Source organism: Sciurus carolinensis, chromosome 15, assembly GCF_902686445.1.
Source record: "Sciurus carolinensis chromosome 15, mSciCar1.2, whole genome shotgun sequence".
Lineage (NCBI taxonomy): Eukaryota > Metazoa > Chordata > Mammalia > Rodentia > Sciuridae > Sciurus > Sciurus carolinensis.
Genome location: NC_062227.1, coordinates 28,529,578 through 28,552,355, shown reverse-complemented (window position 1 = coordinate 28,552,355; position 22,778 = coordinate 28,529,578). Strand labels below are relative to the sequence as shown.

General features: G+C 34.0%; 1 protein-coding gene across 2 annotated transcripts in view; it reads left to right on the top strand.

Annotated features, from left to right (window-relative positions):
* Positions 1-22,778, top strand: part of Smchd1 (structural maintenance of chromosomes flexible hinge domain containing 1) — a 157,502-nt gene that overhangs the window by 48,495 nt on the left and 86,229 nt on the right. For both annotated transcript variants that reach the window (XM_047526412.1, XM_047526413.1), the window contains exons 18-25: positions 4,097-4,174; positions 4,518-4,637; positions 7,744-7,888; positions 15,002-15,098; positions 17,259-17,331; positions 19,409-19,548; positions 20,317-20,451; positions 22,407-22,634. In XM_047526412.1, the coding sequence (XP_047382368.1) occupies positions 4,097-4,174; positions 4,518-4,637; positions 7,744-7,888; positions 15,002-15,098; positions 17,259-17,331; positions 19,409-19,548; positions 20,317-20,451; positions 22,407-22,634 (1,016 nt within the window). The remainder of the gene's footprint in view (positions 1-4,096; positions 4,175-4,517; positions 4,638-7,743; positions 7,889-15,001; positions 15,099-17,258; positions 17,332-19,408; positions 19,549-20,316; positions 20,452-22,406; positions 22,635-22,778) is intronic.

Here is a 22,778-nt window from a genome sequence, read left to right as displayed (position 1 = left end):
TAGTTTATTATAAAGGACACAACTCAGGAAGAACCAAATTGATGCATAGGCCAAGATGTGGGGAGGGACACGTAGCTTCAAGGTGACCCTTTTTAGTACCTTCGTAGGTTCACAACCCAGAAGCCCTCCTAACTCCTTCCTTTTGATTTTTTACGAAGACTTCATTACACTAGATAGGGATAGATTAATTCATTGACAATTGATGATTTAATTCAGTATCAGCTTTTTTTTCCCTATTTCCCTGAGGTTGGAGGTGTATATGAAAGTTCAGTCTTTTATCACATGGTACATTCCTCTGGCATCCTGCCCTTCATCCTTAGATGGTTTCTAATTTACTTCATTAACAAATTTAAATGTGGTTGAAAAGGGACTTGGTAATAAGTAACAAAAGAATCTTCTCTCACACCACTCAAAATTCCAAGGAAGAGCAAATATGGTCAGCTCTCCATATCCCTCCATATCCTGGATTCTACATCTGCCAGTTCTACCAACTGAAGATTGAAAATACAATTGCATCTGTACCGAATTTGTGCATTCTTTTTTCCCTTGTCATTATTCTTTAAACATTATAATATAACAGTATTTACATTGTATTAGATGTTATAAGTAATCTAGAGGTGATTTAAAATATATAGGGTGATTTAAAATATATGCTTAAGTTCTATGCAAATATTACACCATATATATAGGAGACTTGAGCATCTGCAAATTTTGGTGTCTACAGTATGGGGGTGGTATATAGAGGGTGTCCTAGAGATTATCCTTATGGTTACAGAGGGATGACCATATATATTTCTTAAATGAGGTTATTACAGGTGTCATTTAACTTGGTCCATTTTTCTATTTCCTGTAAACTGGAAGTTAGCCCTAAAAACTTGATTAGGTTTAAGTTCATTTTCCCCCCTAAAGCAAGAAATCAGTACTTCCTAAATAATCTGTTTTTAATAGTATTACCTCAAGAGGTACATAATATCTAAATCATCTTAGTTTTAGTGCTGCTAGGATGAACCATTGAATTCACTTTATTTACATGATTGTCAGTTTCCCCTTTCACCTGTCATATAGTATTTTCATCCATTTTTTGCTTATTTTATTGTTTATGCAGAATGATTTTGTCATTCTAATTCTTTCTTCCTAATTTATTGTCTAGAGTTTGTGAAGAAATTTTCTTTATCAACTAGGTTCATTTGGTTACTCTGAAAAATAGCATTTTCAGGAAAGGCAGTATAAAAGTTTAATTCTTTTTTTGGAGGGGGTTCCCCCTAGTGATGGGGATGTTTGCTGAGTTATATCCTCCCACTACACATACACAGACACCCTTTTTTCCAAAGTGTTGAGACAAGGTATTATTAAAGTTGCCCAGTCAGGCCTAGAATTTATAATCTTCCTTCTTTGGACCCTCAAGTAGCTGGGATTGGGATTATAGGCACGTGCCACCATGCCTGGTTGTTGTTTGGTTTTGTGTTTTTAGTTTATTGTAGGTTATCAGAGTCAAGAAATGGTGCTCTACAATAATGCATTAGGTGTTCTTGTGCACTTAGGATTTTATATATTTAGCATGTTTTATTTTGGGGTATTCTGCGGTGGTCAGCTGCCCTGCCAGGCCATTAATTCAGAAACCAGTGAGGAGTGGTGGGGGATTGAGAAAGACAAACACAAATGTGGAGAGAAAGCTAGAACAGGTGGGACACCATTCTCTGATGGAGGCACAGTGACCCAGAGCTAGCTCAGCACGTTTACTATATAGGTTTTATCATCAAAAGGTTATTTGTGAGAAAGTTTTTGCAAAGCAGGCAGACTAAAGGACATGGCACTGGCGAGACATTAGGGTTATCTTGTTTTGTTCAGAATTCTGTATCTCTGGGAGCTGGTACTGAGCTCAAGATCCAGACTGATATAACTGTGCCCTTGCAGCTGGACAATCTTGACTTGCACCTTTGCACAGGAAGTTCCCAGCGCAAATGCTGCCACAAGGCAGCCAGAGATCATGATTCAAGTCACTGCTCTCCACATTATACCTTCATGTTGATTCCTGTGTACTCTTGATATGATCCTTTTAGTCCTTGATGTAAGTTTTCATGTTTTCCTGGCTCAAGATACCTAGAATAATCTTAGACATGTGTTTGACCCTAGACCCAGATTTGTCCTCTACTCCTAGTTCCTTTCAATGGGGAATGGTATTTAGAGGCTTCAGACTGAATGTTAGGGTTGCCCATTGCAAGTAAAATGGCTTCTTGGCTTTTTCAGTTGATAGCTAGAAATGACTATTTCTTTCTTTTTTTTTTTTTTTCTGTGTTAAAAAAATTGTATAGTTTGTGTTTGTTAGGATATTTTCTCCAGATCTAAATCTTTTATGACTTTTCTGCTTTTTAACAGGGTCCTGGTATTTCGGTCTGTCAGCAGCAATGTCCATTTCTTTTTTTTTTTTTGCGTACCATTTGTGTAATCATAAATTTACATAGGGTAATGTTGTTTGATTCATTCTGTTATTTTTTTCCCTTCCCACCACCCCTCCCACCCCTCTTTTCCCTGTATATGGTCCTTCCTTCCTCCATTCTTGCCCCCCTCCCTAACCCTAACTCTAACCCTAACACTAACTCCTCCCACCCCCCATTATGTGTCATCATCCACTTATCAGTGAGATCATTCGTCCTTTGGTTTTTTGAGATTGGCTTATCTCACTTAGCATGATACTCTCCAATTTCATCCATTTGCCTGCAAATGCCGTAATTTTATCATTCTTTATGGCTGAGTAATATTCCATTGTGTGTGTGTGTGTGTGTGTGTGTGTGTATGTATTATATATACCACAGAGAAATGACTATTTCTGAAAAGAAAAAAAAATTCGTACTGATACTTTAGGTTTTTACTTAACTACTTTGCTTTTATACTTGTATTTCCCTTCTTCAAATTAAAATCTTAAGCCGCCCCCCCCCCCAGTATTAGGGATTAAACCTAGGACCGTAGCGTTATAAGACCTAAATATTGCATATATTTATAACAGAAAAACTAAGCCAAAAACAAATCAAATGACTAGGTAAATAAGGAGGAAGAAAACCCAATAGAGGGTTGTCATGACGTCTCTAGAATATTCGTTGTTATTTCTTGTCCTCTTTAAAATTATGTAAAAATTTGAATATTAAATATTCAAAACCAGAATTAGACTGGGTGCAGTAGTGTGCAGTAGGGTGTACGCCTATAATCCTTTCTCCTGCAGAGGCTGAAGCAAGAGGATCTCAAGTTTGAGGCCAGCCTCAACAATTTAGCAAGATCATGTCTCAATATTAAAAAATAATAAGGACTGGGAACTACCACTGAGTTCTACCTTAGAGCTTATGTCCATGGCCCCAGCATCTTAATTCTTAATAATTACTTAAAGTCTATTGAGTTAAATTTGACTTCCTTGTCCTTATAATAATTTTTTCTGTAAATAGTTTAAAAAACCCATTCTGAATCTGGGTAGTCATGTCACACCTACTTAATATAAAGTTTGATTTTTGTTTATGAGCTGCCTTATTTAAATTTTTTCCTCTGGTACTGTGGATTGAATCCAGGGGATCTCTACCATGGAACTATATTCCCAACCCTTTTTATTTAATTCCAAAAATGGACAATAAATAACCAGGACTATTTTAGAGAATCATGTCAGCACTTTATTCTGTTTTCTTCCTCTCTCTTTAGGTAGTCATTTTATTAGTTTTTGACTTAGCTTTTCTGTTTTTCTTTTATAATTCTAAGCAGTACATATTCCTTGCTTTTTTTCTCTGAGCAGATCTTAAAGATAAGTCTTATCAATAAACTATGCCATTTAATTTTGAAGAAAAATTTTTAAAGAAAGTGGTTTTCTTTGTACCAGTCAAGCTTATTTACAAATAAAATAAAATACTATACTTTAAGTTAAAGATTTATTTGAAATAAAGGTATTAATGAGTTGAGTCAGTGTGTTCCCTTGCATTGTGTTAGGTCTTTTGAAACTTCAAAACCATTTTTAAAATGTGCATTAATTAGAGATGACTGCATTTGATGCCCTTGTGACATCTTGTATTTATATTCTCAATTTCTCAAAGCAGTATTATTTCTTTTTTCTTTTATTAAGCTTCAAGTGGAAATAAAGAAATCATTTCTCATATTAGTCAACATGGAGGAAAATGGCCTTACTGGTTTAAAAAAATGGGTGAGTTCTTATTCTGAATGTTAAAAATATGTACCAGGTACTGAGAATGTATCTCAGTGGTTTGTCTAGCATGTGCAAGACCCTGGCTTTGATCTCTAGTTCCACTGGGGGTGGGAGGAGGGAAGGATTACTGGGCACAGTGGCACACACCTGTAGTGACATCTACTCTGGAGGCCGAGGTGGGAGGATCACTTGAGCCTATGAGCTTGAGACCAGCCTGGGCAACATGGTAAAACTCTTGTCTTACCAACACACACACACACACACACACACACACACACACACACACACCCCTATAGTTACAGTTATGTATTAACTAGATTTTTAATTTTTTCTTATTCAGAGAATATTCAAAAGCTGGGGAATTACACATTGAAATTGCAAGTTGTATTAAATGAAAGCAATGCAGATACCTATGCAGGAAGAGCACTACCATCTAAAGCAATCAAATTTTCTGTTAAAGGTAAGTAAAACACTAATATGTAATTATATATACTAAAGTTGGCATTTTAAATCAAGGGAAGATAATTCAATAAAAGATGTTTGGACAATTGAGTAACTATATTGATTTTTAAATGATTTTTATAAGTCTTATTTGATCATATTCGTTTTTAATTTTGAAAATGTTATTTTTTCCTACTTTTAATTATTGCTGATAAAGTCTAAAGTTGTTTTGATTTCTGACCTTTTGCATGACCTCAGGTTTTGGAGGAATCTTTTTACCCAGTTTCTGAATTCTTAAATTGCATGAATTAGTGTGAGTCTACTTTCATCCAGTTGCTCATATTCTTTTTAGTCAGAAAATTCCTATTTTGTTTTCTAGGATTTGATTTCTTACCTTCTTTATTTCTATAATATCTAATATTAAGATGGTAAATTTCTTTTTTTTTTTTTTTTTTTTTTCGGTGCTGGGGATTGAACCCCAGGGCCTTGTGCTTGCAAGGCAAGCACTCTACCAACTGAGCTATCTCCCCAGCCCAAGAGGGTAAATTTCTTGACTTGTGTACTAATTTTCTTTTTTCTATTTTTTATTTCTTGGTTTTATTTTTCTACTTTTTTTGAGATAACCTTGATATTCTATACTTTTGAATTTTTCCTTTTCTGTGATTTTTTTTTTTTTTTTGGTTTCTAAAATTCCTTTTTTATTGTCTGTTTATTCCTTTTTCCAAGCATTCTCTTCCTATTTGAGGGATTCAGTATTTTTATTACTTCTCTGAGGATATTAATAACAGTAGTAGTTTTTCTTTAATCTTTTTATCCTTTTATATTTATTCTTTTTAGTATACATAGTAGAATGTGTTTCGGCAAGTTATACATGCAATAGAGTATGACTTACCTTTAATCTTCCTAATCATCGCCTGTTTTCTCCATGTTGCTTTTTGTCCTGTTTGCTCTGTTACATTAAATGCTTCCTTACATAACTAGTCATTTGCTCACATTGAAGAATGCGGTATGTGGGAAATATGTATTTTGCTGGGGGAAATTATAAGAGTTTTTAGGTCTTCTCTGACCAGTTTCTCTAGAGTGGATCCTTCCAGTTTTCTCCTAGGAAAGTAACAACCTGGCTGCTAGTATATTGGGAACCAACCTGGGCAAGGTTGTTGGCAGGGGCTTCTCAAATTTAGTATGTAATCTTTCAGTTGATTTTCCTATTAACTGTGACACTTATTAATGTTGTGTCCCTCATTCCTTAGACTTGCCCTTTCCTTCCTTAGAGAATAAATCATCTTTTGCAAGGGATGAGGAACTGTGTCTTCAACAGACTTCAACAAATCTTCCAAATTTATTCCAATTTCACAACAGATTTATACAACCATTTCTTAAGACTTTTGCATGTCCTGTAGTGTGATATCAATTGGGTCTCAACATTATTGTCATTGGAGGAATCCATATTCTTAGGTTTTTCTGCTAAGACATTTACATTTGCCCATATGTTCTTCAGCTTTCAAATTTTGTTACTATTGTCTTTTTTCTTATGTGTTGTTTTGTAAATTTAGTTCCCTTAAAATTTTTTTTTTAAAGTCTAAACTGGGGTTCAGTGGCATATGCTAACAATCCCAGTGATTTGGAAGGCTCAGGCAGGAGGATCACAAGTTCAAACTCAGCCTCAGCAACTTAGTGAGACCATGTCACATAAAAAATAAATAAATACATAAATACATAAATAAATAATTTAAAAACAAAAACAAAAAACTCAAAGTCATCCTCAACCCATTAAAGATGGGTATAAGAATGTGGGTTCCCTTGTCTTCCTGGTGTTTTTACACTAATTAAAGTTTCGTTCGTGCTTTCACCATTAAAAAAAAGAAGAAGAAGAAAAATCATTTAAAAAGGACTGGGGATTTAGCTCTGTGGTAAAGTTCCCTGGGTTTGATCCCCAGTACCCCTCCACCCAAAATGAAAAAGTTGATAGTGTTATTATGGGGTTTTAGAAAGGATCCATTTAAGTACCTGTGATCACCTTACTTTCTTTGATTAAAAGAATCCCTAGGAGAGTTATTATTTTTTAACATCATTTCTTTTTTGTACATAAAAATATACCATGTTCTTTTAATATTGTGAAACACATTTTAAAGTATAGATTTCCTATAGTTTAAGCAGTTTCCTATTGATGGTTCATTTAGGTTGTTTCCAGTTTTTTGGCTATAAAAGTTATTCTGTTTTGTGTATATACCAAAATTTCTCTAGGGTAGATACAACAAATTCTCAAAAGACTGTGTTAGATGGTACCTTCATTAACGTGATAAGAATTCCTTTCCCACCTGCTTATTTGTCAAACCTATGTATTTATTTAACCAAGTCGGGAGTTAAATGATTTCTCTAATTTTGAGTTTGTATACCTCTTTTAGCCTTTATTGGACATTGTGTATCACCTGAAAGCTTGTTTATTTACAGTGCCCATTTTAATAATTTAAAGCTGTGATTCTCAAATAAGAGTTTGTGTCTCAACCACCTAGAGGGCTTATTTAAAAAGTCTGCTGTGCCTCACCCCCAGAGTTTCAGATTCAGCATGTTGGAGTGTGGGCTGTAGCATTTGCATTTCTAATGTCTCCTGGAGATGGTGGAAACTATTAGAGATCATACTTTTAGAATAGCTGTTTTAGGATCAGTGAAGTATATCATAAGGCCCTCCATTCAATTTCCAGCACCAGAAAACAAAAGAAAAAATAAAAAATAGCTGATTTATAGGAGGTTTTAAATGTATTTTGAATTGTAATTCTTCATTGCATGTAAGAATATTTTCTCATCAGCTTCTCTTTTAAACTCATCAAATCCTTTTATAGCTATTTGGTATTGTGGTTTTTGCCTTGAAAGTTCTTTCTTGTGATAAACTTAAAAACATTCTTCATCATGTTCTAGTTTCTGAGTTAAACATCTATTTCTACCTCTATAATTTTACTTTTATGTATGTTGTCTGATAGTTCTAATTTTACTTTCCCATAGTTAAATTATGCACAGATTTAAAATACCATCTTTATCACAGTCTAACTCCCCATATATATGTCTGTTTCTTACCTCCAGTGAATTTTCTGACCAATGAATTTAACTTATTTTTGTTTTTGTTAAAGAGGGCAAGCCAGAGAAATTTTCCTTTGGTCTTCTGGATCCTCCTTTTCGTGTTGGAGTTCCATTCAACATCCCTTTGGAATTTCAGGATGAATTTGGGCATACTAGCCAACTAGTGACTGATATTCAGCCAGTTCTTGAAGCAAGGTAATTTGAAGTATTGACTTGTTTTCTCATATTTGATAAGCATTCACTCTTCTTTTTCTAAGCTTAACTTATTTCTGTGAGGTTAATTTCAGTGTTTTCATTTAAAATGTTTAGTGAATTTTCTGATATTTGGGGATTTATTTGTTCCCAGACTCTCTGCTAGGACTGCAATGTCTTATATAAATTTAGATATTTAGGTCTTAATCCATTTCCTTTTGCAAGTATAATATGATATCTTCATGGCAATTATTTTAGTTCTTGTTTACTTAGAAATTATGCCATTCAAACTTGATGGAATTGCAGTTTATTTTGGTGTTTTAAGCAATGAAATTGATGCTTCCTGTCCTTTGCTTTTACTTAATAACCCTTTTGAATGATATAATTGGCCTGTATTAAAAAATAGCTCTGAGAAACTTATAGTATATCACTTGATGTCACTGAGGATGTTCATTATTTGCTATTACCTCCTTTTAAGATGCTTAGTAAGAAGGGCTGGGGAGATAGCTCAGTTGGTAGAGTGCTTGCCTTGCAAGCAAAAGGCCCTGGGTTCGATCCCCAGAACCGCAAAAAAAAAAAAAAAAAAAAAAAAAAAAAAGATGCTTAGTAAGAAATTCCTGGTAAGTCTTAAGAGGAAGCCTTATGTTGAGAATATGCCTTACTTAAGTTCCTAAAAAGCAATATCTACTTTTAAAAGATAATCAGAATAAATTTTTCATTGTTTCATGTTCATTTTTAGTTGTAAAAAGACAGAATGACTTTTTTTTTTTTTTTTTTTTGCGGTACTGGGGATTGAACTCGGGGCCTTGTGCTTGCGAGGCAAGCACTCTACCAGCTGAGCTATCTCCCCAGCCCTATTCTGTCTTTTTGACATTGTGTTATTTGAATATTAAATAACACTAGAAGAGTTGGATACTTAAACATGTTTATTTAAATGATAAAACATTAAAGGTATCCAATCTAGTTACAAATGGGTAATATTTAAAACATGTTTTAAAAAGTTTTTTTTAGTTGTAGATGGACACATTTATTTTATTTTATTTATTTTTATGTGATGCTGAGGATCAAACCCAGTGCTTCAAGCTAGGCAAGCACTGTACCACTGAGCCACAACCACAGCCTACAAATTGATAATATTAATGCATTAGTCTATGCATATTATCTTTTATAACTTCTACCTTGGTAGGATACTCTTTTATGTATGAAGTTTCTGTCATATATACATATACATAGTGATAGTTAAGATTTTGGACATTTAAAAAATTCTTGGTGACACGGTAGTGTGAATTTTATCTTCAAGAGAGGAAGACTATTAAATGGGTTTCTTGTTTTCAGTGTTATTTAATTTTTAAAAAGATAAATTATTCATGTGAATGCTTTAAAGAATCAAGTTAAATTGGTAAGTCTTTATATAAAACATAGGGTTCCTGTTGGGCAAGGTGGCACACGTCTGCAATTCTAGGGATTCAGAAGGCTGAGGCAGGAGAATCACAAGTTCAAGGCCAGACTGGGCAATTTAGCAAGACACTATTTCAAAATAAAAAATGAAAATAGGTTGGGGATATGACTCAATGGGAGAATACCCCAGGGTTCAATCCCCAGTACTGAGGGAGGAAGAAAAATCCCAAAGGGCTCCCACTTTACCCATGATCTACTTCTCAGAGAACCTCTTTCAGCGTTCTTTCTTTCTTGATTCTTTTCTTATTTATTGCCATATATCTCATAAGTAATTTTTATATTGTTCCTCGATTTTTCAGTTTTAGGCATTATCTCTACTTAATGGCTATGGAAGATAAGACATATTGTCTTACTGTCACCTCCTTTAAAATAAGTCTCTCGTCTGTTCCCTCTTTCTCTACAGTAAAGTTACATTCCAATTTGATCAGTATTTAGTATTTACTATATTGTAACAGTATGAATTTTAGTCAGTGTTACAACTTTGTTGTTAGTATACTTTTTTTCTTTCCTAAGCTTATTACAAATTAAACCCTAAACTCTGACAATTGTCTTTTACAATTGTCTAGTCTCTTTTCAAGACATTTAGGTATAGCCAGGCTTAAGGACACAACACCTGTAGTCTCAGCAACCCAGGAGACTGAGAGGAGGGAGGAAGATCATAAGTTCAAGGACAGCCTCAGCAACTTATCAAAATCCTGTCTTGAAAAAAAGAAGTAGTGCCTCTTAGTTCAGTCTCCAGAACGGGAGTCGGGGTGTCAGGGGAGGAGTATATTTTAGGTGTGCAGATAATCCATCAGTTTTAGATCCTTAGAGATATCTTCCTTGGAGCATGTGATAAGGATATAAGGACTAGTCTAGAGTGAATGTTTCTGTTTCCACAGTTGCCTTTCTATAATCTTCTTACATTTTCATCTAGGGGTTTCCCTTTGTCTCTCTTCTGTGCTGGGAAAATATAATTAACCATAAAACCTCCTAACCCAGAAAACTTGTTCACAAAAGTAGAAGAGAAAGAAAAAAGTTATATTACTGAATAAGCATTAAATCAGCATGTGATCAAAGCAGCCAAGCTAGAGAAATTTGTGGCCAGGCTGGTGGCACATACCTGTAATCCCAGCAGCTCAGGAGTCTGAGGCAGAAGAATTGCAGGTTCAAAGTCATACTCAGCAACATAGCAAGGTAGTAAGCAACCTAGTGAGACCCTGTCTCAAAATAAAAATGAAAACAATAGTGGGGGATGTGGCTCCATGGTTAAACTCCCCTGGTTCAATCTCTGGTACAAAAAAAAAAAAAAAAATTGTGACTACAAAAGGAATCTTACCTTCCACCTCCCCCTTTTGTTGGTACCTAGGGATTGAATTCAGGGCTTCATACACGCTGATCAAGGTCTTTTGAGACAGGGTCTGGCTGGGCTGCACAGGCTGGCTTTGAACTACTGATCCTCCTGCCTTAGCCTCCCACGTAGCTGGGATTAGATGCATGCACCACCACCCAGGTAGGAATTTTCCTCTTTTATTGACTTAAGTGAATACAACCTATTGCATACATGCTTTCAAGAGAAAATTGTTAAATCTGTGGGGTCTTTATGACAGGAGATAGGATTTGCAATTTGGAGTCACAAAACAGTTGAAATTAATCCCATATTCTTTCAGACAAATGGAACATAGAATATTATCTTCTTTTATTACATTTCAAGAAGATGATTCTTGGTGCTTGAGGAAACACTCCAGAGTTGTGAAACTGTATTAGTCTTATTTTATTTAACATTTAGATCCTTTCATGGATCTTCAATACTTAAAAAAAAAAAAAAGAAAGAAATCCCATGCCCCTTTTTACTGAAACATCCTTCCATGGTTTCCTGAGAAAAGGATACCTGTGAGCTGAAAATTCTTCTGTGAAATGTTTCTCTTCTATCTTGATATCAGACTAATTAAATTATAAGTCAGACTATTTTTCCAGCAGAATTATGAAAGCATTTGCTTCATTCATTTTTACCTCTTAGCATCCATTGTTTCTGATAAATTTAAACTTATTTTTGTTCCTTTTCCTTTACGTGTTTCCTGTTGTCTTTCTCTCTCAAAGCTTACAAAATCTACTTCTCGTTCTCAGTTTCATTCACTGTGAAATTTTACAGTGATATATCTTTTTATTGGTCTCTGCATTTTCTTTTTTTAAGTAATTTTGTCATGTTACCTTTTCTAAAAATATGTATATATATTTAAGTTGTAGATGGACACATTTATTTTATTTTATTTTTACTTGGTGCTGAGGCTTGAACCCAGTGCCTCATGTGCTGGGCAAGCACTTTACCATTGAGCTACAACCCTAGCCTCTCTTCATTTTTCAAAGTACTTTATTCTGATTGTCTGTCTTCCTGTTTTCTTTTTCTAGGATCCTCATTTATTGAATGTTGAACATTCTGAGCTGATTCTCTGATTTTCTTAATTTTCTCTATTTTTCTTATCTGACAGATTTTCTTACATTTATCCCCTTTCCATTGAGAATTTTTCTTTCTGCTATCACATTTTTTGATTTCAAAGAATTTGTCCTGGTTTTTTGAATATTATTTTAAAGATCCTATTCTTGTTTTATGAATGTAATGTTTTTTCACTGATAAGTAATTGGTAGATCTTTTAAGCATTTTTATCTATGCAGGTAACTATTTTCCCCAGGTTTGTTGCCTTTTATTTCTTCCTGGTCTCTTTTCTTCAGATATCTCTGGTAGTCATTGATTATCTGCTTGTAAATAAGTAATTCTTTATTTGTTTTCTGTGGCACTGAGGATTGAACCCAATGCCACATTATGTCAGGCAAGCATTCTACCACTGAACCACATCCCTAACCTAATAAATAAGAGAACTGAAATGTGGATGGATGAATCTGGAAGTAAGGGAGAGGCTATTGACTGGTAGCTCCACTATAGGATTATCCATCTGAGGAACTTTGTTGGGAATAAGGGAGAATCTTGTTGTCAGTGTTATAGGTCTTTTTTTCCTTGGGCTGGGAGTTTTCTCAAAGAACAATCTTTGTTCTCTGGGCAATAGTTTAATTCCAAGCCAGTCAGAGAAAAGAGCTAGAGTGGGAATAGGAGAAATGAGGGGGTTCTTAGCATCTACATGCATTCATTCACAATTATCCCCTCTCTTTCCTTTTCTTTCCTTCAATTAATTTGCTCCTGGTTCAGCAATCTTTGATTTTAAACTTTTCAAAGATTAATCTTCCAGTCACCTGCCAGAGGTAGAGAAAGGGAGATATGGGATCTAAACTTTCATCACTTTTTCTCTAATGTTATCCTTTGCCCCAGCTTCTAAAGGCTGTTAGTACTACCAATTCCTGAGTGGTAACTGGGAATTAATTCCCACTTGTCTATCCTATGTTCTAACAAATAAGATTTGCTGCCCTTAGCCAGGCGTGATGGCACAAGCTTGTAATACCAGTGGCTTGGGAGGCTGAGACAAGGAGGATTGTGAGCTCAAAGCCAGGTCAGCAACTTAGCGAGACCATATCTCAAAATAAAAAGGGCTGGGAATGTAGCTCAGTGGTTAAGCACCCCTGGGTTCATTCCCTGGTACCAAAAAAAAAAAAAAGAAAAAGAAAAAGAAAGAAGATTTGCTATCCTTGTCTCTTTTCTACCTTTTCCATATGTTTGCTTTTAATAATAAATAAATTCTTTGCTTTCAATATTAATGCAGTTTTAAGAGACAATGAAAATAGATGTGTTTAATATGCCACTTTTCCCAGAGTTATTATCTTGTATGGCACTTTACATTTTTTCAAACAGGGCTTATTGTTAAAGATTGTTAAATAAAAATCATGGGATCATAGTTTTGGACTAGGCTTCTGCAGTAGGCCCCAGCAGACCAGGCTAAAAATCAAAGTGAAATTATTCATCTAAAGTCCCAGGCACCAAATGAAACTAACCTATTTATCTACACTTCTGAAAAATCAGGCCTGTTTAAATTGACATGATAATGAAATTCCCTTGACTGTAATGCCTACACAAATGAAGTAACATGAAATAATGTGATGTTAACTAGTTATTTCCCTTTTGTTCTGTCTCCCTGTCCTTACTTTACAGGGAAAGTAACTTTAAAATGATCAATCTGCCTTTCATTTTTGTCTCTACTTGCTTCATCCCTTGTCTTCAAAACCAGTCTCTTCTGCTCTGCTCATTGGAACACTTACTTTGTTAGAATGAAACAAATGGAATGAAGTGTTGCCCAATCTACAATCAAATGCGAAGTCAATTAAGATCTTTAAATTGTTATTTTTAAATCTTCTAGTCTATTCAGAAAATACTTTTAAACACTTGAATTCCATTCTTCCAAAAAATTAGGCCTTTTACTCCATCATGGTGTATTTTTAAATCCCCCCCCCTTCTTACCTTAGAGTAAAATGTTACTCAATAGATCTATATGTACTTGGTCAAAGCTGACTTAGGAATCAGGTAGCTCGTAGCAGTAGATTAGGAGACCTGTCCACATATTTTAACCAGCTCACATCATCACAAGACTCTTTGGTTATTTAGACTTTTTCTAAAATTGCCAGTAATTTTAATAGGTGTCAAAAATTCTCTAAAATCCCACTGGGTGAAAGATTTCAAAGAATCCACATCAAAGGCTCAAGATATCCTTAAACCTGAGTTTAAATGTTTTACCGTGCCAGTCTAAGCTTATAAATGCTTGCTGGATCAGTTTTCTGTGGGAGCCAGGTGTTGGTAGCACATACCTATAATCTCACCTACCCAGCTACTTAGGAGGCTGAGGCAAGAGGATTGCAAGATTAAGACCAGCCTGGGCAATTTAGTGAGACCCTGTCTGAAAATGAATAATAAAAAGATTTGGGGGCTGGGGATATAGCTCAGTTGGTAGAGTGCTGGCCTCATAAGCACAAGGCCCTGAGTTCAAATCCCCAGCACCACACACACACACACACACAAAAAAAAAAAAGATTTGGGGTTGTACCTTAGTGGTAGATCACCTGGAGTTTAATCTCTAGTACTGTGAAAAAATAAATTAAATAAAAATTAAAAAGTGGGAATTTTCTTCTGTTTATTTCTTCCTATTTTAATATTATTTTTTTAGTCTGGCACAGTGGCTCTTGCCTGTAATCCCAGTCACCCAGGAGGCTAAGGCAAGAGGATCACAAGTTCAAAGCCAGCCTCAGAACATAGCAGGCCCTAAGCAACTTAGTAAGACCCTATTTCAAAATTTGTTTAAAAAAAAAAAAAAAAAAAAAAAAAAAATATATATATATATATATATGTATACACACACACACATATTTATATTAAGCTAAGCATGATGGAGCATGCCTGTAGTCCCACATCTCAGGAGGCTGAGGCAGGAGGATGATGAGTTGAAAACCAACCTCAGCAAAAACAAGGCTCTCTGGGCAACTCAGTGAGACCCTGTCTCTAAATAAAATACAAAATAGGGCTGGGAATATGGCTCAGTGGTCGAGTTCCCCTGAGTTCAATCCAGGGTACCAAAAAATTAAACTAAAAGCGTTGGGGATGTGGCTCAGTGGTTAAGCACCTCTGGTACCAAGGGGGGAAGAAAAAAAAAAATTTATTACTGAATTGAATTAGACATGCCAATGCCATAATTGCACCTTCATAGGTAATAGAGGAGAACTTTAAAAAATACTTATTTTTTCCAGTGGTTTATCTTTACATTATGAAGAAATAACCAAAGGACCAAATTGTGTAATTCGTGGTGTTACAGTTAAGGGTCCTGTAAATTCTTGTCAAGGCAAGGTAAGCATTGTACATAAATGTTATAATACCTGTTGTTTGTTTCTTATATAGTAAAAATGAATTTGGAAATTTAAAATTAAATGACCTACTTTTGCATACACCACTAGACAGTATTATTGTTAGGAATTAATTAGCCTCACTTGACTACTAGTTCTGTTTGTAAGAAAAATTGGCAGTCATTACTGCAGTTGTTTAAACATTTGTGAATTAAATATTTTTCTACTATCTTCGTGGAAAGCCATTTTTTTTCAACAGTTATTCGTACTATGCTGTTTGTTTTTTCTTTGACGTTTCTGTTCATTTTATAGTATTTTTTTCTTACAACAAAAATGACAGAAATCTGAGAAACTTAAGCTCATGAATTTAAGTATATTAGTATGGTATTCAGATGAAGTATTTGGGGTTAGGGATATGGTTAAGGAAAGTAAATACATAAACTACATAAGGTAACTTTTCAATTAGGTATAAAGTAGCTATTAGAAGAGGATACTGTGGCTAATACCTTAAATAATTGATTACTTTCTTAATACTATATCCATTACCTTCAGTGTATACTTAAAATTATCCCTATCAGGCCGGGCACAGTGCATGCCTGTAATCCCAGTGACTTGGGAGGCTGAGGCACGAGGATTCCAAGTTCAAAGCTAGCCTCAGCAACTTAGTGAGGCCCTAAGCCCAACAAGACCCTGTCTCTAAATAATACATAAATGGGCTAGGGATGTTGCTCAGTAGTTAAGCACATCTGGGTTCAGTCCCCAGTACTCCTGCCCCCCAAATTATCCCTATCAATATGATTTTTAAAAGAGAGCATGTTGGGGTTGGGGGTGTAGCTCAGTGATAGAGTAGCATGTATAAGGCCTGGTTAAATTCCCAACCATGAAAAAGTAAAATTTTAGATAGCGCATGTGAATTTCTTCATGTATCTCAGCTGTAATATCCCTATATCATCCCTGGTTCATCATCTCATCCCTAGCTCCAATATCTAGCTCCTGGTTCATCATATAACATCCCTAGCTCCAATATCTGAATAGCTGTAATATCCCTAGCTCCAATATCTGAAGCTTTTTGGATGCGTATATGATACCACAACATGAAAAATTGCATACCTCACCTCACATGATAGATTACAGTCAAAACATGAGCACATGAAAAACATTGTATAAAGGTACCTTCAGGCTGTGTGTATATGAAACGTAAATGAATTTTGTGTTTAGATTCGGATCTCATCTGTCCCATAGATATCTCTATGTATATAAATCTCTATGTATATGTACATTTTCCAAAATCCAAAACACTTCTGGTCCCAAGCATTTGGATAAGGGATTCAACCTGTATATACTACTTGGTTGCTAAGTTGCCCAGTCTAGCCTCATATTCCAAGTAGCTGGGAGCATAAGCTGTGCTGCACATCTTTCTGGATTCAGTTTCCAGAAAAAAGAAATAGAAATTCATGGCAAATTTAACTTTAGTAAGATAAACTTACTAAAAAGATTACTATGTTTTAAAAACTTTTTTTCTTTAAATAACTTTAGATTTTCAGAGGAGTTTAAATAGACTTACATAGAAAGTTACTCTATAAACCTCTTTAAAAACCTCATACATTTGTCAGTGTCAGAAAGTTAACATATATTCTTATTAACAAAACTACAGACTTTATTTAAATGTCTCAAGTTATTAGTTTGCTGTTCAGAATCCAATCCAAAACCCTGCACTACATTTAGAAATTTCTAGATTTTTTTCTACTATATTATTTCACATTTTTGTAATATCCATCTTGATTGAGATAATTAATTCACAGTTAACTTTTTGAGTTTAAAGAGATTTGTCTACAGGAAAGCAGGATAAATCAAATTTTCCTCTTGAGTCTCTTGCATATTTGATAACTTTAGCAAATATAAAATTGGTAGGTAGAGTTCTATAATGATAAGGAAATATAAAGTGAAAAACGAATCAGAATTGAGATGATGAACCAGGGATGTATTTTGAATTTGTGTTATTTTTTTTCTGGTACTTTGTTTCTTTCTTTTTTTATGTATCACATTTTAATAATATAGAATAACCAATGCCACTGTGGCACATTTGTACATGCAAATAAAGGACTTTGATTCTTATTCTCCACCACCTTGTGTTTAATTTTTACCATTTTTTTTTCCCCAACAGAATTTTAATCTGAAGGTTACTCTGCCAGGTTTGAAAGAAGACTCACAGATTTTGAAAATTAGATTACTACCTGGTAATGTTTTAGGAAATATACTTAACATTTTAAAAATTATATTCTTAAAATATGTAGTGATACTATAATGTTGGAGTTTGGGGCAGGTTTATAATGGGGCAGGTTGAAAATATGTTTGGATTGCCAAATAACACTGACAGAACTGACCAGTAAAAAAGGAAAACATTTAGGAATATGTTAGCGAAGTTCTAAAAATAATCTTGGAAGAAAAATTTGAATATTGACAATGTTTAAGATAATTTTTCCTAGGCTATACTTACTAGACTTATGTTAGAACTATGCTGTCCTTTATCTTTTCTTGATACAATTCTTCATATTTTAAGAAGAAAAGTTTCCAATTTAATTTGATACTGACAACATGAAAAGTGAAATTGCATAAAAATTACATAGGATAAATCAACCAACATTACCCTATGTAAATTTATGATTACACAAATGGTATGCCTTTACTCCACGTACAGAGAAACAACATGTATCCCATTTGTTTACAATAAAAAAAAAATTACATAGGATAGAAAATGCTAATTTGAGAGGCAGTCTGCTGTAGAGATTTAAAGAATTTATTCTTTAAACAACCCTTTTGGATTTGTATCTAGGGTTAAACTTGTTTTGTGCCTTAGTTTCTTTACACATAGAATGAAATAATATCTGCTCTCAAGAGGGCTGTTGTAAGAATTCAAAAGTTTAATACAGATAGTCCTCCCTTTGCTAGTACTGTAATAACTGATTGGAAGAAACAGTACCAATATGCATGCGTTTTTGTTAACATAGTACTGTGCAAAGTGAGAACTGCCTGTACTTGTGAAACACTTAGAATAGTGCTTCACTTAAAAGTTTTAGCTCTGATATTAAAAAACCTTAATCATATCTTTGTTACGTTTTGTGCTAGTTTTAAACAAAAGGAAACAATTTTGCTTATTGGCTTTCACAAATTCAAGTTGTGTGAATTTTTCTCCAAGCATTCATTGAAAAAGAAGTGAAAATTGGCACATTGGTAAAAGTGTAAGAAAAAAATATGTTAATAAGTACTTATGCTTTATGATAGAGTTGAGCTAAACAGTATAGATTTGAGTAGTAAAATTCTTAGTAAATGTTTCTGAATTGTTTTTGGAATTTGAGAGCAAAATCGTTAAAAGGAAGTAGATGGTATAGTGAAAAAAGTCAGGAGGTTTCAAATTGCAAACCAAGTTTAACTCTGAGTCTGCTACTTATTAGTCTTGTGTCTTTGACAAAATATTCAATCTCTCTGGATTAAGTGTTTTCCTTACTTAACCCCTAAATTAATTATGTGTAGGTGTTTCCTCACCCATAAAATGGAGATGATAATAGTACCTTCTTCATTTAGATTATTGTCAGTTTACTGTGAGACTCATGCTTATTTAAAACTTAACACAGTGACTGGCATATATAGTAAATAAAATATTTATATTATCCCAAAGTAAAATAAATGTTTCTAGTGCTGTCTTTATAGGCTTGGATTACCAGTATTTAGCACAGATTGAATTTTAAAATATTAGTGATTATGGAGTAAAATCAGCATACTACAGAGGTATAAACCCTTTTTTTAAATTAATCTTCCAGGAAACTTGTGGTATAACTTGCTAATGGACATTGGAGGTAGTGAGAAATCTAATAAGTAAATTATCTGGCTATATCCAACCCATCTTTTGAATGCCTGAAAAGAACCTATCATTACTTGTACTTGAGAAATCAGATACTATGTAAAGTTAAAGATGGCAAATAAGTAGTTTGATAAATTTTTTTCTTAAATACTTTTTGTCTCTTGATCCTTATAAGACTTTACCTGCTCAGGTGATTTCTTGCATGAGTTACCACTGTGTCATAGCTTGTAATATAAAACTAAGCCTAGGCATCAGACATTTTATTATATAGTTGAGACAGCTTTCATCACCTGTAGAATCTATGCTTTTTAGAGATAGAAATGATTAAACTTGGATATTGCTTAGTTTTTGCTTGATTGGTATTATTTATAGAATATTAAATCTTCGTTTCTTCTGATATTTCAACACTTGAGTTTTTAAAACCTATGTATTTTATTATATGATTTTTCTCTTAGGTCCCCCTCATTGTTTGAAAGTGAAACCGGATTCTGAAATTTTAGTAATAGAAAATGGAACAGCTTTCCCATTTCAGGTGGAAGTTCTAGATGAATCAGACAACATAACAGCACAGCCAAAACTGATTGTCCATTGTAAGGTAAATTTATTGTGAGATGAGAATAGTCTGTTCTTTAAAGTCCATGGTGATAGTAAATGGCAATAACTACATATTTTGACTACTTTATATTTTAAGTCTTAACATAGACTCTAAGTCTTTAATGATTGTTCTGTGGAGAAATTAGCAGGACCGCTTATTGACAATTCATTTTCAGTAATCCTAAATCAGTGAAAAACGCCAGCTTTGACCAGTCTTACAGGATTGGCAGTGGATGGATAAATTAAGGGGATAAAACGACCACAAAAAAGGAAAGGAAACCCAACAAAGTGAAGTAGAAAAGAAAAGACTAGTGATTGAGGAAGTTGGTTTTCCTTCTAAAAGAGATAACTTTTACTTAGCATTGAAGAAAATTATTCTTTTTGTACAGAAATTCTCTAGATTGTTTATTTATTTATTTATTCATTCATTCATTTGTTTAATTTGGTACTGGGGATTGAACCCAGGATGGTCTACCACTGAGCTGCATTCCCAGTTCCTTTTTATTTTTTATTTTGAGACAGAGTCTCACAAAGTTGCTGAGGTTATTCTTGAACTTGAGATCCTCCTGCCTTAGCCTCCTTAGTCATTGGGATTATAGGTGTACACCACCATGCCTGGTTAATTCTCTAGAATTTTGAGTACTATTTAGAATTTTCCAATTTATACATGTAAATAGTAGCTGCAGTGAATCATTTGAAATTTTGAGTAATTATTAAATAATCAGTTACATTTGTTAGAGTTTTAAATTATTTTTCATCCTTCTTACAGTTTTTAGGTGCTCCAAACCTTCCAGTCTACATTGTGGATTGCAGTAGTTCTGGAACCAGTATTTTAACAGGGTCTGCAATTCATGTTCAGAATATTAAAAAAGATCAGACACTTAAAGCAAGAATTGAAATACCTGTAAGTTGTTACTGTTTATTAATATTGTATTGATTATTAAAACAATTAGTCTTTAACAACTTTGTTGTATTTCCATAAACATGTAGATTTTTATTAGTATTTCCACATAAAGGGATTTTCTCAAAACCTACAAATAGAATATTCTTTATTGGAAAAGCATCCCGGCTGATGGTGAAGCCAATAAGGGAGGAGGGCACTATAAACAGGCAGTATTGCTGAATAGAGTAACAATAAATAAAATATTTAAATGTGATTTATTTTGTCTTTATCTTTCCTTTTTTTGGGGAGGGGAGGTTATTGGGGGTTGAACCTAAGGGCACTTAACCCCTGAGACACATCTCTAGCCCTTTTTATTTTTTATTTTGAGACAGAATCTCACTAAGTTGCTTAGGACCTCGCTAAATTGCTGAGGCTGGCCTTGAACTTGCAATCCTGCCTCAGCCCCCCAAGCCACTGGGATTACAGGCATGCGCCATTATGCCTAGCTTAAAAGAGATTTCATAGTAATCAATATAATTGGCGGATAACCTAATCAATTTATTTGCTCATACTTGTCTGCTGATTATACACCAATTATTAGTATATCTTGAACCTCAAAGGATAAAAGATGCCTTCCATTTTTTAAATTAGAATGAGATGACAGCTTTATTCTCATTCTCTTGAAGCTGATTATATTTGATAATCTTAAATATTATTTCCTTTTTGAATTAATATGAACAACATATTTTTTAACAAACTATCATCTAAAAGATCAAGAAGTACAGGACTTAGAATTAGAGAAGAATCTGGACTTGGAGGTAACAAGTAGGATTTATGTGAATACTAGAAAGCAGCAGTAGGCAGAAGACCAGGAGTCCTGAACATTTAAAACAAATACCAAGGTATATCCTCTAATGCGCAGTTATAAAATCTTAACTGGAGTTAGTTACTTGCTTAACTTGAGTCAAGCAAGTAAGATAAATTTCTAATAGATTGCCTGATATTCTGCAAGGTAGGGATTTTAAATACATTATCAGCCACTTGAATGGGTTTCCATAGGAATGGCTGCAACTAGAGGAGGAAGGAAATGAATTAAACAGGGTAAAGGTAAAACTATTTTAGAGTTAAGCTTATTTTAAATTTAGTGTATGCTGTGGAATGCACTATAGTGTGATTATGAAATAATGATGTCATTATATTTTGTGTACCTAAAATCTATTTATTTATCTATTTTAAAATATTTTTTAGTTTTAGATAGACACAATGTCTTTTTTTTATTTATTTATTTTTATGTGGTGCTGAGGATTGAACCTACTGCTTCACATGTGCAGGCCAGTGCTCTACTACTGAGCTACTACCCCAGGCCCCCTAAAATCAATTTATATAGCATAATCCAGTTCTTCACTGATCTGTGGAACACTGGCATGCCAATAATAATTGCAATTTTCCAGTATATTGATCAGCCCAACCTTCAATACATCTAGGTTTCTATGACTTTAAGCAGCTTTGTTCATTTACCCCAGTGTGTGTCGTCAACTGGTAAAACAAAACACTTCAGTGTAACCTATCGTAATTAAGTAATATAATGTTTGATAACTTTCTCCAATGAGATATTCCTAATTTCTTTATCTTTATTATGAATAAGTGATGGTCACTGAATCTGACATAGTAAAAATTTCATAAATTTACAGTACTTTTAAAACATTCAGAAATGAGGGTAAAGAAATCCTTTTAGTGCAAATATCTTATTATTGGTTTTAAGAATGTAAACAAGGCCCTTTATAACTTGATGATGTAAAACATGAAGTTATTAATACAGTGGCCTCTTAATGACAAAATGTAACAGTATTTAAGATGATCTTCCATAATTTTGAAACTAAATTCTTCAACAGTGTAATGGAGTCACTGCTAAGTTTTTAAAAAGTTTTTAGTAGAGGTGTAATTAAGTATATGATAATATTTTTCTCTCTTCCTAGAGCTGTAAAGATGTGTTACCTGTGGAAAAGACTATCAAGTTGCTTCCTAGTAGCCATGTTGCCCGACTACAGATATTTAGTGTAGAGGGACAAAAGGCAATCCAGATCAAACATCAGGATGAGGTTAATTGGATAGCAGGGGATGTTATGCGTAATCTGATTTTTCAAATGTATGATGAAGGAGAAAGAGAAATCAATATAACATCAGCTTTAGCAGAAAAAATTAAAGTAAGTATCTCAAATTGGTTAACTTGCAAGAATTTTTTTTTCATTTTATATTTGGAATGAGCAAGAATTTATTTATCTATTTATTTATTTATTTATATATGGGCATGGAACCCAGGGGTGATTAACCACTGAGCTACATCTCCA